The sequence below is a fragment of the Chlorocebus sabaeus genome, chromosome 14, assembly GCF_047675955.1.
Source record: "Chlorocebus sabaeus isolate Y175 chromosome 14, mChlSab1.0.hap1, whole genome shotgun sequence".
Classification (NCBI taxonomy): Eukaryota; Metazoa; Chordata; class Mammalia; order Primates; family Cercopithecidae; genus Chlorocebus; species Chlorocebus sabaeus.
In genome coordinates this window covers 36,456,610-36,471,804 of record NC_132917.1, presented here as the reverse complement: position 1 = coordinate 36,471,804, position 15,195 = coordinate 36,456,610, and the positions used below count along the sequence as shown (strand labels likewise).

The 15,195-nt window shown below is 44.4% G+C and overlaps 1 protein-coding gene across 3 annotated transcripts in view; it reads right to left on the bottom strand.

The window, feature by feature from the left end:
* VIT (vitrin) overlaps positions 1–15,195 on the bottom strand; it is a 127,651-nt gene that overhangs the window by 31,616 nt on the left and 80,840 nt on the right. Inside the window, exons 8-11 of one of the 3 annotated variants that reach the window (XM_038006790.2) lie at positions 10,274–10,330; positions 9,021–9,086; positions 2,400–2,444; positions 778–840 (exon numbers count right to left, since the gene is read on the bottom strand). In XM_038006790.2, the coding sequence (XP_037862718.2) occupies positions 778–840; positions 2,400–2,444; positions 9,021–9,086; positions 10,274–10,330 (231 nt within the window). The remainder of the gene's footprint in view (positions 1–777; positions 841–2,399; positions 2,445–9,020; positions 9,087–10,273; positions 10,331–15,195) is intronic. The other 2 variants (XM_038006791.2, XM_038006792.2) reach the window with 2 other exon arrangements.

Sequence of the window (15,195 nt, the reverse complement as noted above, 5' to 3'; positions counted from 1 at the left end):
CCGTTCTCATTTTCCTTATTTTTCTCTGGTTCTTCCGTTCTGATATCCTCAGGTGGTTTATCCTCCACCTAGTGTGGTTCTTCAGGCTTAAGTCTTGTGTTTCTTCTTACTTTACTCTATCTCCCTAAGTCACATTTTCTGTTCTCATAGCCTCGGTTTTGAACTATAGCTCATCGTCTTACAACTCTAAATTTCTGATTGGGCTGTTCCTTCTGAATGTCAGATCTGGGTAGTCTTCTCTCTACCAGATCAAATATCTTGAAGAAGATGATAGACATAAACCTGCTGCATCCCCGGTGTTCCTCATTGTAGTACCATTTACCTAGTTGCTCAGCTCATCTTTAACTTCTCCCTCTCTCAAACCTCTGCCTTCAATCCTATAGATTCTTCCTTCTCTGTATCTCTTGAATATGCCCATTTATCTTCATTTCCACTTCCAACTCCGAGCTCTGGCCATCATCATTTGCACTAGACAGTTGCCCCTGCCAACCTGCCCATCTCCTCCTTTCATCCTTCCTTGTCTTTCTGTTCCATCCTATTCTTTACCCTGTTGCCATAGTGATATTAAAACATCTTGATCCTCTCCCCCTCATGCACATAGACAGTTTATATCCTTCAAAAGCTTCCTTTTCCCCTTAGAACAAGGTGTCAAAAGAGAGGAGATAAATAGATCCATGGTAGGAGAGAGGCAGGTTTGAGTGGGAGTGAGTGGGAAGAGAGGAGAGAGGAGTTCAGATGTCAAAGACACCGTGGGTTTCTAGTTGTCAATTAACTTACTTGGATCTCCCAGGGATACTGGCTCCAAAGACTGTGTGCTCAATTCTTCTTTTGGAACACGTCCTGGAAAGAGCAGTAAAACTTTTGGTGACTTACAAGGACAGGAAGCAGCTGGCCTTACCCCAGGGGAAGGGGACATAATGGATATTCACACCCAGCTTGGGGGCTTGGCTTAAAGCTAACTGTGCTTTTCTTTACATTACCCCCATCCTGAGAAAAATAATAAATTACTATTTACTTACAGCCTGTCAAAAACATAGTACTCTGCTGAGGGATTTGAAATAGGAGACTTGAGTTCTGCTCTCGTTAATTTTTTATTTATTCTGAGCCTTAGTTTTGTTATCTGAAAGCGTGCAGCACTTTGCCATTGTAAATGATGCCTCTGTAAAATTCTGAAAATCTTGAGCCACAGAATGTGTCTTCCTCGAATAAACCTCCACCGTGCCAAGATCATGTAGGTCTTCAGTCAACATTTGGTGACTGAGACAGTGAACGAAGATGAGTAAGGCGCGAGGAGGACAATCTAATGAAGACTGGATGTGGACTGGAGAAAGACAGTTTATTTAAAAGCAACTCAAATAAGAGGGCTTAAAATGCAACTCCTCCCTCCCAGCTGTTTGAGACTAGAAGTAGAGATGCAAAAAGGTTTCATGCTGTCAGAAGCTGTGCGGGTGAGTTGCATTTCAGCCTTGGGGAAGGGGGTTTCTTCAGAGCCATTTACATGTGAGCCAAGTTCATAAATATACCATTTAAAGAAATAAAGACAAGAAAAGCGAATCCTTTCAGGCTTGGTAAGACAAATGGAAGAGCGCGCTTGCAGCACCAGAATTGAGTCTCCCCATTTTTAGGATGCCCGGAAGTTCCGGGATTCCCCGGGGGTGGAGGAAGATGCGGGGGTCATTGCTCGCGCTTGGCTGCAGTGAGCTTTCTACTAGCTTGTTATTTTTTCCAGTTTGCAAAGCACATGATTTCATCCTTCCATTAAAGGTCAGCTAGCTCATCTCACTTCCTCACATCATTTTAAACATTCACTTTGGGTGTCTAACAGTATTTCTCAGCCAGGAGCCTGTCGTGGAAACGCCCCAACGCTCTGCGTTGGAGGAAGGGGAGAAGTACAAGTCCAGAGGCGGAGTCCTCTCCTTCACCTCCTTCTTCCCCTACCAGTACAGTCTTCCCTCCCACGAAGAGCTGGAAGGTCTTGTTTGTTGGAGTTTCGAATATTTAATGCAGTAGGCAGCGAACAACACCCATTCTTGTGAAGGGAAAACCTGAAAGCCATTTTGCAAAGGAGGAAGTGGAGTTGGAGGAAGTTAAAGTGTGCTGCCAGATGGAGTGAGGATCCAAACCCATTTTGAGAGTGGGAAACTAGCTCCCTTCTGGCTTTTTGTCTTCACGTTTCCTCTCTCCCTTTTGTTATCCAGTATTGCTCCTTACCCCAGGCCTCCCTAGGGAGGGAGTTTCAGTGTGCCCTTTGCAGGACCCTTAAGTCAGAGGCGGGAGCCATTAGAAATCCTAGGCTAGCGGAGCTCAGCCACTCTGCCAACTGGATTATTAGACTCTTAGTTCTGTTATCCTATGCATCTTGATCCAGGCGTGACTAAGAGGTTGGGCTGTATAATTACCTTCATCTAAAAGGACTGATCCAGGTTTCCATGAGTCCATCTCTCCTGATTTTCAAAATTGAAAAGAAACAAAACTTGTTACTTAAACCAAACCAGTAGAAACTCTTGAGTGAATTGCCGGGATGATAAGGTTTCCCAATTGTGTCCGAAAGTTAAATAAAGGAACAGAGGGCCAGAATTTTGGATGAAGCAACCTGAAATCTGTATGATTTTTTAAAATCTGAAGCTCTTAAGGTCAAAGTCATAAACATCTTTACCAGTTTCTTTTTTATTATGCACCAAGAATCTTGGAATAATGGGAATCCTCGGATTCAAAAGGAACTAAAAGTTCATCCATTCCAAACCATCTCCCAACCTGTTTTTACAACATCCCTGGCCTGCGAGTGGCTGGCTAGTGCTTGAATACCTCCAGAGAGAGGGGATTCACTACATATTCAACCAAAGTAGTAGATTCCTTCTTGCACTATTGAGACTGAATCTTTTGTCCTAAATCCTTTCCCATCTATTCATACGTCCACACTTATTAAGCACTCACTATGTGCCTAATATCGTTCTATGTACATTTGTCCCACCTGTTTGAATTCCCTTGGAACTAAACAGAACAAATATGGCCCTTTCAGGGAATAGGCAATCCGCTTATTTCCCAAGATTCTGCTTCTCGGTGTGTGACTCAAACAGAATAAAGGAAAGTAGCACCTAGACCTATATGCAGTAAGATGTTTAATGGCCTTCATCACAAACTGGTGCTGATGAAGTAGAAGGGGTGGAGGGGAGGGGGAGAGTCTTACCCAGTAATCTCTGATCTTTTTTGGAAAATCATGGCTGAGAGGGGCTCACAGGCAGCACAAATGTGTCAGGAAGCCTTATAACACAAAAATGGCTGTTTCTCTTTCTTTCTGCCTCTCTCCCTCCTTTCCTCTCTTTTCCATGTCTCCCCTCCCTTCCTCCCTCCTTCCCTCCATCCCTCCTCCTTCTCTCTTAGATCAGAAAGTTGAGAGCATGATCAGCTTTTTATTTCTTAAAGGCTATCAGCTTTTCTGCCAGCTGAAATTACTAACACATTGAAAAAAGGTGATATTTTTCTTTACGTGATGAAGATACCAGGCAGTTTTGAAAGGCAATCTGTTCTTGCACATTCTGGTTTCATGGTGAGACCTGAGTTTAATCTAGTTCAGTCATTAACCAGGTGTGTGACCTTGAGCTAATCACGAACCCTTTGTGAGCCTTAGTTTCTTTGTAAGTAATATAAGCAGATTGGGCAGGATAGTCTCCACATTCAAAATATTTATGACATGCTTAAACATTCTGATCAAGAACATTCTGCTTCTTTAGCCTTATTACTTTATTGCCACCTACTGGTGAAAATATGCACTTTACCCTTTTCCTAAAAAAATGCGCTGCAGGCTTCTCTCAGTTTTTGCTCAAGGTTTGCTTGCTTGCTTTTTCCTTTTTCCGATGCACTCTTGAATGTCAGGAAGATTAGGATGCTGGGTGCTCTACCACTTTATCAGGAGATAAACAGTCCCCCAGCATCAGGGATTTCTAAGCCTCTTGCTCCTGTCTTAGAAGCCTGGCCTTATATTAACGCCACTTTCAGTTAGTTTGGGACAAGTTTGAACCAAATTACATTCATCCAAAAGCCAAAGGCTGAAAAATATTTGGACAGCTGAGACTTGGTGTTTTTTGGACTCAGTAGTAATGAGAAGTAAATTTGTGAGAACATTTGTATTCTGGCGTCAAGGAGGAACAGGGTGGTATCAAGAAAAAAGACGTCAGAAGCCCATCCTGGGTCTGCCAAAGACCAACTGGGAGCCTGGAGAGCTCACTTACCTTCTTTCCGGTTCGCCTCCAGTTTTTTCCAGTGTAGGGCTGTCATAAAGACTTTCCCGGCACTGTCACATGGAGGAGACTCGAAGGTGGTAAATGTGTATAAAATCACTTTGAAAAGTGTAAGTCATTCTTAGAAAACCAGGGAATTATTTTTGTGTTTTTGTGACAATTCTTGCTTGGTCATCTCATCGATACAGTCATGTCTAAAAGGAGTGTTGGTTCTAATACTGTATGTTCTCACTTACAAGTGGGAGCTGAATGATGAGAACACATGGACACATGGTGGGGAATAGCACATGCTGGGGCCTGTTGGAGGGTTGGGAGGTAGGAGGAGGGAGAGCATCAGGAAGAATAACTAATGGATACTGGGTTTAATACCTAGGTGATGGGATGATCTGTATAGCAAACCACCATGGCACACATTTACTTATGTAACAAACCTGCACATTTGGCACATGTACCCCTGAACTTCGGATGCAAGTTGGAAATTAAAAAAAAAAAGGTGTATTGGTTCTGAATGATTTCTGGCGTAAAAATGTAGAAGCCATTGGTGTTTATGGAGAGCTTGCTTAGTGTCAGGCATTGACTGAGCACTTTCTATGTGTTAAGTCACAATCATCCAGTGACTTAGTTGCAGCTATGATCTCATTTTACAGGTGAGGACACACACACAGGGAGCGGCAGAACAGAACTTTAAGCCCAGGCAGGCAGGCAGGTTCCAAAGCCTACCCTTAACCACCGTCTGTTTATCACACATGAGGAAGAGTCATCATCGCTTCAGCATCTCAGAGTACTTGGTTAGGCCACCGAAGAGCTGGGCCTGGCCCAGCCACCTGCAACTCATGCTAATGTAGTCAAGTCTTCAAAAGGGCCCAGAACCATCCCTGCTCCTAAGACTGTGGTATAATCTTGGTGCTGGTTCCAGCTCCTTCTGTTCCCTGTACATCTAGAAGTCACCAACACAGGACCCAAGCAGAGGCTGCAAACATGGCCCTTTGGGCTCTCAAATTTTATAAGACAGAAGCCCAAGTGGCCCTTCAGCTCCCTGGTTTCTTCCCAGTGACTCCCCTGGGGTGTAGTTTTCAGGAGGAAGTGGCTCTGAAAGGCAGCAGGCATCTGGACCAGCAGAATCTCTAGGCTTCCCTTCTCTTCACCTGGCTTCATGTCCCAAGAGCTGCACGTTCGCTGGAGAGCAGACTCTTGCTGTACTGAAGTGGGGAGCACTCAGAGGGTGGGGTGTTGCAGCTGTGCCCAGGGTGTTGCCATGCTGGTAGCACATCGCACAAGGACTCTCAGAGAAGGCTGAGGACAGTCTGGGGTCCTGGGCGTAAGCCATCATGTCAACGAAGCATCGACAGTCCCAGGTTTATAAATGGGCTACCATCCAACGCTCGGTGTGGGGTATTTTTTGGGAGACCTGGCAGCCTTTTCTCTTGGAAACAACATTAACTCCATTGTTAGGTTTCTAGACCAGTGAAGCTTCTTTGACTCAAACATAGCTCATGGTACGAAGCCAACCAGCATAAGGATGGTTCCGAGGAAAAGCCACCGGGTTTTAACTTGAATTATCAGGAGCCCATCACGCCCACCTCCTCTATACAGCAGGAGTAGACTGCCCCAACTCCCAGAACGCTGGTAGGAGGGGTAAGGGCTGGCAGTGGGAGACCCAGTGCTTACGAGGCAGTGGCATTACTGATGACTCTGAAGCGGGAGAGTGTGGGACCTGTGAAGGCAAAAGCCCTAGCAGCGTAATTCTAGAATTTGAAAATATTTGGTTCATGTTTGCAGTTCTAATGCACAGCATAGTATCTGACATATAGTATGCTCAATAAATATTTTTAAAAATTATATAACAGGTCCCCTTCCTGAGAGCTTCAGCTTAAATGCAGGAGGAGGGGTACATGAATTTCTATCTGTGGCTGAAGGCACCGTGGGAGAGGGTGGCAGGCATCACTCATGGGTCGTACACCTGCTGTCCTGTAGAAAGGAGGACGACAACATCATCAGGTCCACATGTAGCTGCTTGTGTCTGGGTTGATCTAAACACAAAGGAGGTGTTTAATGCAGACCGCAGGATTCGGTTGCCCCACATGATATATTTTTATCAGTAATGGGAATGGAGACAGGTGGCATGTTTATCCATTTTTCAGATGACACAAAGATTACAAGGATGTTAACACAGTAAATGACAGAATTAATACTCAGGAAGATTGTAGCCGACTAAACGAAGGAAGGATTTAATAGAGATAGGTGATTTTTCCAATGTGGGCTTCAAAAACTCGATTGTACCTAGGCAGGATTGAGGTGATCTGTTTCTACATAGGTATATGATAAAAAGTCCTGATCACGAGGTCAGGAGATCGAGACCATCCTGGCTAACACGGTGAAACCCCATCTCTACCAAATATAAAAAAAATTAGCCGGGCATGGTGGTGGGTGACTGTAGTCCCAGCTACTTGGGAGGCTGAGGCAGGAGAATGGTGTGAACCTGGGAGGTGGAGCTTGCAGTGAGCCGAGATTGTGCCACTGCCCTCCAGCCTGGGCTTTAGGTATTGCAAGCTCAGTAGGAGATGAGCCAATGGTGAGACAAGGCTTACTCCAAATGGAACTTGGGATGTTTTAGTGGAAGCAGAGTATTTAGGACTACAGAGGCAATTGCCTGGCACACTACCCAGGCCACATTGTGTTTGGGGTGCCCTGGTGTATGAATTATTAATAGTCTATAGCATAGTTAGAGGGTGTACTGCCAAGTCATGGAAAGACCTATTGGAGGGATTAAAGAAATATCCTGGAAAAGATGAGATATAAAAAAAGACATGAAGTCTAGCTTCATGTATTTGAAAGGCCCTCTAATTCGAGACACTCAAAGGTTCTCAGCCTTTTCATGCTTTAAAAAATTGTCAAAGACCCCAAAGACCTTTAGTTTGTATGAGTTATATCTATTAATTTTTATCATTTAGAAATTACAACTATGCATTTTCTCATTTGAAATGGAATACTAACTGGCAATTTATTCAACTATTAATTTGCTTTATTTTCACTTATTTTATTTTATTATTTCATTTTATTTTTTTTGAGGTGGAGTCTCCCTCTGGCCTAGGCTGCAGTGCAGTGGTGCCATCTCAGCTTACTGCATCCTCTGCCTCCCAGGTTTAAGTAATTCTCCTGCCTCAGCCTCCCAACTAACTGGGATTACAGGCGCACACCACTGGCTAATTTTTGTATTTTTAGTAGAGATGGGGTCTCACCATGTGGACCAAACTAGTCTCGAACTCTTGACCTCAAATAATCCACCCGCCTTGGCCTCCCAAAGTGCTGGGATTACAGGCGTGAACCACCGCACCCTGCCTAACTATTAATTTACTTCAAAGTAACAATAGAATTATTATATTTTAACATAAGTGTTAATTTTTACTGAAAAACAACTGTTTTCTAAAACCAAGGGTTCGGTGAGAAGGGTGGCAAATGTCTCCAATGTCTATCATAAGAGAAGACAGCTGGAGTCTCTTATCAGCTCCTGCAGTCAGTTGTGATATGTTGTTTTTGTTGAAATATGTGGAGAAAATCTGTCCTCACAATGACATTAGTCAGAGAAGGGAAGATGTCACAGAATCTCTGAAAGCAGGGTCTTTGGACCACACTTTGAGAACCACTGCCTTAGACAAATTAGTAACGAGGAACTGAAGTTCTGGATAGTTACGTCTAACAGTTTCACCCACCAAATGAAGGGGCTGGGAATTCCCTACTACGTGAAGTATAGGGTAAAGGCCTCTGTCTGGCACACCATAAGTGATTCATTTTTAGGTGAGAAGTTAGACCAGATGTACTTTATACAATTCTTTCCAATTCCATAATCTGACAATTTTATAGCTGAGGAACTGGGCAGCTTGCCTTGTATACATGACTGCATCTGAGATGAGAGCTGGTCGAAGGATATCTAACTAAGAACTCCAAATGTTCCTACATGCCTTTACTCAGGGTGTGCAAATGGCTTCCTCCCCCTGCAGGAGCCGTAATGGGGCTTCCTAACTAGTCTAGGTCTGAGCACCTAGAGGGTGCTGGGGGAGTCCTTTAAGTCAGGAACACTCCGAGAGTTCACGGGAGGCTCTGAGGCACTCAGAGCCAAGTTGCCGGGATGATGGTGAAGAGAGAAGCAGCAGAAATTGGGTAGGATTTGAAGGTACAAAGGAAGCTGGGAACATCTGTGTGAGTCGAGACAGAGTGGCATTATTGGGAGCATAAAGGAGAATGGAGGAGAAACAGAGAATCCCAGAGCTGTAGAACTGGAGGACGGTAAACTCAGAAAAAGGGAATGAGGCCAACCGCATTCGGCAGAATATAGCCTTGAAACAAACCCAACATTGTCAGGTAGTAAAAAATCAAAGATGCAAATCAGGTAATGTGCCTCCTTGCCAGCCGTCCCCCATGCCATATCCCAACCACGTGCTGTTTGGGTATTCGCGCTTTATCCTGGAGGCCAGTCTGAGGATGGGCCTGGTAGATGCAGAGTGGTGCAGAGACTGCTTAGTGGGGGGATCTCTTGAGGGGACACAAAGTAATGACAGCCCTTGGGTGTCTTTGTTGACAAAGATCTTCTCTTTGACGCACTGAGAACCGATCAATCAAAGAGACATTTTCTCGAGGTTAAATATTAGCATGCCCCCAGAGTCTGGTGACCTGAAGTTGAGCTGCAGAGGCCAAGAGCAAGTGTATGGGGGAAGTCCTCGTGTTTGCAAAGTGCCACAGAGCAAATTCGCAGGGAGCAGGGAGGGTAAGCAGTGGGCAACTTACCCAGGCTGACATCCGCTCTAACAGGTTTCTCGAAGGCAGCTCCTGAAGGATCTTGCCTTTGGATACCTGAGGGGATTACACAGGGTCAGCTGATGTACACACAGCCAGCAGGCTGCTTTCTTTCCTTATTTTGCCCCCTGGTGAAAATTACCTTAGTTCAGAGTTTCCTTGGAAGTCAGCCGAGCTCTCTGTGCCTGGCTGTACTTTTGGGGGTTGCAGAGGAGGCAAAAATCTTGGCCAAGGGGACAGGAGGAAACAGTGCCCCATGACTTCGCCTCCTGAAGAGTCCCACGAGTCTGTAGAGGCCTGAGATGGCCTTGGAGTCCTTGCCCTGGCCAGTGTTCTGATTCTCAAGCCTTTTTGTCCAGGAAAACAGCATGGGCATTGGCAAAGGTGCAATTGTGAAGCTCATAGAAGTTGCTCGCCCTGACCAGAGGAGCCCATGGGGCCCTTGTTCCTGTCCAGTAGCAAGCAAAACAGAACCTACAGTTTCTAAGAACATGTGGAGAGTATCCCCCAGCAGGGGAAAGACCTGAACACCCCCCGATTGTAGGTCTTTCTGGTCCTAGTGCCCTGTGGCTTCAGAGGGAATAGTATACTTCCACCAAGTGTATCAGCTCATAGACTGGGCCATGAGGAGAGTTTGTGGAAACCATCAAACCCTGCTAGATTTTCCTTTCTAATCTCTGCAGGCCTTTACAGTGCTGCAGAGAAGAGAATTTGCTGGATTCCTAGTTCTGCAGCCAAACCATTAAGGGGCATACAGAAATGAAGACAGCCAGGGGCATTTCAGAATTCATAGGTGAACTCCGGGGTGGAGGTGGGTGGGAGAGAATATATTTCTATCCCCAGTGGCATAGAATTACTCAGGCAAAAAAGAGAAAAAAAAGGCTCTTGCCTGGGAGATGATACAAATTTCCCTCAGTGTTTTACCGTAGTTCCTCAAAAATAAGTCCCAGAGAGTGTCCCTTTGCAGGTCTGTAAGAGCCTAGTTGCTGAATCCTGAGACATTCCTTTCACAACCTCTACAGAATCACCTCAAGGGAACGGAGAGCGGGTCAGGCCTTTGCTTACTTAACCACTTCCTTATATGTTTTCTTATAATTTGGACCCTTGAGCTGTATCTTCTGTTGACCTAAGTGGTTTAATAGTCCTTGTCCAAATCTAAATTAAATGGCACAGATGTGGAGAGGAACCCCATGTAAACAAGCTTAACTTACATCAGTGGCTGGAAAGGGAGTTTAGTGTCTTACCTGGATCGGCTCCGGGCCTGTTTTGGCTGCTTGTGTAGGTGGTAGTGGACCAGAGATCTGTAAGAACATTTGACTGGTCAGAGCATGAATTTTATTTTATTTTAATTAATGAACTTATTTTTGAGTCAGAGTCTCGCTGTATGCCCAGAGCTTGGATGCAGCAGCACGATCTTAGCTCACTGCAACCTCCGGGTTCAAGCGATTCTCCCACCTCAGCCTCCTGAGTAGCTGGGATTACAGGTGCATACCACCAGGCTCGACTAATGTTTTGTATTTTTAGTAGAGATGGAGTTTTACCATGTTGGCCAGGCTGGTCTCGAACTCCTGACCTTGAGTGATCTGCCTGCCTCAGCCTCCCAAGGCATGAGCCACCGCGCCCGGCCAATAAATTTTAACCTAACTGTTCTCATTCTTTCCATGATCCAACCTAGCAAGACATTACCAAGGTCGGAAACAAGGTGAAGCTCTATATTTTGGCAGTCTGAACCTGCCTTGGAAGAGGAATTCAAATAGAAAAAAAGAAAAAGAAAAAAAACAGTATTTAACTTAAAACACGAACTACAAACTACAGGCAAAAATAAACTTTGTATTTCACAACTATCAAAGTATCTTTTAGTCAAATGCCGTATTTCTTTACACTTCATTATTCTTACAATAATTCTCAACTGTGCCACTCGTGGGGAGGTTGAAGCAATCCTTCAATGGAAATGTCACTTAACATTCAGCAATTTGCTGAAGCTGCGTTAACATTGTATTGATGCAAATAGCATTAGCTTTCTGTCATTTTTAGAGGTACACAATGGGTTATCCTTAATTACTCTGTGAGTGAAGGAAACACACTTCCACATTCATTATTTATTGAGCAATTTCTCTAAAGCAAGGTTTTAAAAGGGAGAAGGGAGATAAAGCATTCTGTTAAGAGAAATGCAAAGCCTTTGGAGGGGGAAGAGAGGCACATAAAACCCAGCTGAGGGAAAAAAACAGATGTCAAGGAGGGGAAGAGCAAGAGGGCATGGAAAAAACTATCAATTTGTCTTAGAACCTGATCTATCCAAAATCAGCTTTTGACTCTTTTTGTCTTTGTTCCAATTATCTGACACAAACTCAAAGTAGGTTTTTGTTTGTTTTTTATTTTCAGTCAGGCTCTCACTCTGTCCCGCAGGCTGGGGTACAGTGGTGTGATCATAGCTCACTGCAGCCTTGAACTCCTGGGCTCAAGTGATCCTCCTGCCTCAACCTCCTGAGTAGCTGAGACTACAAGTGCACATCGCCATGCTTCGCTATGTTTTTGTTTTGCTTTGTTTTTTGTTTTTGAGACAGAGTTTTGCTCTTGTTGCCCAGGCTGGAGTGCAATGGCACGATCTCAGCTCCCCACAACCTCTCCCTCCCAGGTTCAAGTGATTCTCCTGCCTCAGCCTCCTGAGTAGCTGGGATCACAAGCATGTGCCACAATGCCCAGCTAATTTTGTATTTTTAGTACAGATGGGTTTTCTCCATGTCAGTCAGGCTGGTCTTGAACTTCCGACCTCAGGTGATCTGCCTGCCTTCGCCTCCCAAAGTGTTGAGATTACAGGTGTGAGCCACCAGAGTTTTTTTTTTTGTTTTTTTTTTGTTTTTGTTTTTTTTTTTTTAAATTTTTGTAGAGACAGGGGTCTTGGTCTGTTGCCCAGGCTGGTCTTGAACTCCTGACCTCGTGATCCGCCCGCCTCGGCCTCCCAAAGTCCTGGGATTACAGGCGTGAGTCACCGGGCCCGGCAAAGCCGAACATCTTTATAACAATTTTTTTATTGGCCATTTGTAGTTGTTCTACTGTGGCTTGCCTGGTTATGACCTTTCCTCATCTTTCTTTTGGAATATTTGTCTTTTTCTTACTATTTGTAAGACTGGATTTTAAGAAAAGCCTTCTCCAGATACCTTAAGGAAGATAAGCGTTCACTGGTGAGATAAGTGTTGGTAAGGGAAACTGTATGTGGAAGGAATGGGCAGTGATAGATGCTGGCCTCTCTTCCTGTCTCAAATTTCACTTTCTCCCCCTTAGCGGCCCTTGGTCAGAAGGTGGAGCCCAGGGTAGAAAAGTGAAGGATCACAGGCATCGCTATTCCTTGCCACTAGGCGGCGCTCTTCTCCCCTCCCTGGTCTACCCTTGGTTGTGGACAAGTTCAGTGATAGCTCAGCTGAGGCAACCATGGCATGTCTTGAAATGAACTTGATTAAGGAAACAATGGAAGGCACAGTCACTCCACCTCCTTAGCCTGTGGTAGATTCAGCCAGACCTATAGCTGAACCTGGAGGGATTTTCCGTCTTTTCCAGCACTCTTTCCTAAGCATATCTAGAGATCTGGCTCTCCCAGCTTCCCCCTCTATCCCCGGGGATGCCATTGTCCTTGGCCTTGCCCATGAAGAACAGCCTCCTTACTGCACCTGTAAGAAGTCTCTATTGCTCTGGCTTTTGGCTTCCTTACCCCCAGCCTTGACTCACTCCCTTCTGTCTTGTTGGTTTGCACATTCATGGGTCAGTTAAGGGGCCATGATGCGGGCTTGGTGAACAGCCCCACCTTCCATCTGCATCAGCTCCTCTTCATGGGCTGGGAGAGCCCCTGTCTCTTCCTGCTGTACTTTCCACTCTCCCTTGAGCCCTCTCCAAGTTCCCATGTCCTGTCTCAGAGGCAGATCTTGATCCCATTGTGGAATACAAATGAGTCACAGACCCCAAACGCAGGTAGCTCCTGTTTTGGCTACATACTCTTCAGGTGTCCTAAGCTGAAGCAACTTGCTGCAGGGATCTTGATGGGATGTGTTCACTGATGTAGCCCAGATTTAGAACAGTACCTAACACATAGTGGGCATTCAATAAAACATTTGTTGAATGAATAAGTGAATTAGGTTTTGCTTAAACACCCTGTCCACAACCAGTTCTAGAACCTTGCGCCTATAGTCACATATATAAGAGGAAAAATCTTTAATAAGTGCAATAACAACAACTCACTTGTCTATCACAGTATGAGGAGATTTGCTTTCTAATTTTCAGCCCATTTGAAGGAAAAACATGAGTTATCTAAATATTGTTTAATATAGTTGGGCTGAAATATCACAGCAAATATCTATAGCCATACATTAAGATAGGCATTCATGAAAGTCAATTGGTTACTTAGTGCTGGAGAGGAGTGGTTAGGGGAAATGAAGAGTAACTGTTTATGGGCACAGGATTTCTTTTGGGGGGATGAAAATGTTCTAGAATTGATGGTGGTGATGGTCACACAACCCTATGATTATATGACAAACCATTGAATTGTACTTTAAGTGAGTGAATTGTATGGTTTCTGGAAAGTATCTCATGAATACTTTTATTTTAAAAAGACATAAGCAATTAAATAATAATTTTCACTTCTTTTTAGGCCTTCAGAAACTCCTTTGAGTAGACAATACAACTTTTAAAAAGCTCTCCCCCTTCCCCGGTTTGGCTCCTATCCTAGCAATTGTGGTACACGCTGCATGGCCTGCTTTCTCCAAATGTTGGTCTAGCAGTCTGTGGGTCAGCATGGAAGTGGGCGCTGGACAAGGATGAAGAAGGAACACTGATGGACCAGGAGGCTGTTGTCCAAAGCTCCTGTCCCCAAGCCAGGAATAATGAAGCTTTGCCAGGTTAGGAGCCACTACTTCAAGTTTCTTAGGTTTTCCACAAGCAGAGCCCAACTTGCAACAGATTTCCAAGCTCCCAGCGTAGCCAAATAAATACACCACATGTTTAGTTATATGTGTTATGTAAGAATTTAAAGTCCTCTAAGGAGAAAACAGGAGCAAACAATTTACTCAGATACTCAAAAATCTTTGAAAGAATCAAGGCATCTGAAGTCAAGAGCCTGAAATTTTAGAAAGGAGAACTTCTGGCTACAGAACCCCTGTTAACCCTTCCATCCAGCGTCCTTCCTGTTTCTCTTTTGCTATCAAGTATTGTGCACCTGTGTTAATATTATCCTGAGTTAAACAGGAACAGAATGGTGGAGGAGTGTTTGATATATTTCAGAAGTTCAAAAATTCTTTTTGCGGTATTCTTACTTTGGGACTTTATATCATAGCTTCTTCAATGAGTTGTCCATAAAATGGCATAATAATAACTCCTACTTCAAAAAGTTATTGAGAAGATTAAATAAGATAATGCATGCAGTATGTCTGGTACATGCAATATATGTACTACATGGATTCTGTTATTTATTATTAATTCAAGAAGAAGTTGGCTGTGCTGAGCACCTTCTAATTTTGTCACAGCAATCATGCCAAGATGTGCTCTGCCTGGGCCTGGGGTGTTCATTTTTGGCAGGAATGCTCCCGTGCAAGGAAAAGGAGAGCCAGGCTGTTGGAGTTTGAATTCCAGCTCTGCCACTTCCCAGCTGTATAGGCTGAAACCAGTTTCCTCACTGCCTTACTCCTTGGTTTCCTCATCAATACAATGGATTATTCAAATTGGAAGTCATAAATCTACTTCACAGGGTTGTTATGGAGGATTCAACAGGCTAATATTTGTAAGGTGTTCAGAAAACGGTCTAGCACATTCAAAGTGCTGATTTGCATTTTCATTGATTTATTTATTGAAACGGAGTCTCTCTCTGTCACCCAGGGTGGAGTGCAGTGGTGCGATCTCAGCGCACTGCAACCTCCGCCTCCCAGGTTCAAGCGACTCTCCAGCCTCAGCCTCCCAAGTAGCTGGGACTATAGGTATGTGCCACCACACCTGGCTAATATTTGCATTTTTAGTAGAGATGGGGTTTCACCATGTTAGCCAGGCTGGTCTTGAACTCCAGGCCTCAAGTGATCTGCCTGCCTCAGCCTCCCAAAGTGCTGGGATTACAGGCGTAAGCCACTGTGCCCAGCCTGATTTGCATTTTTAAAATAAAAAGATGGATGGGTAAGTAGCTGGCCTCTGC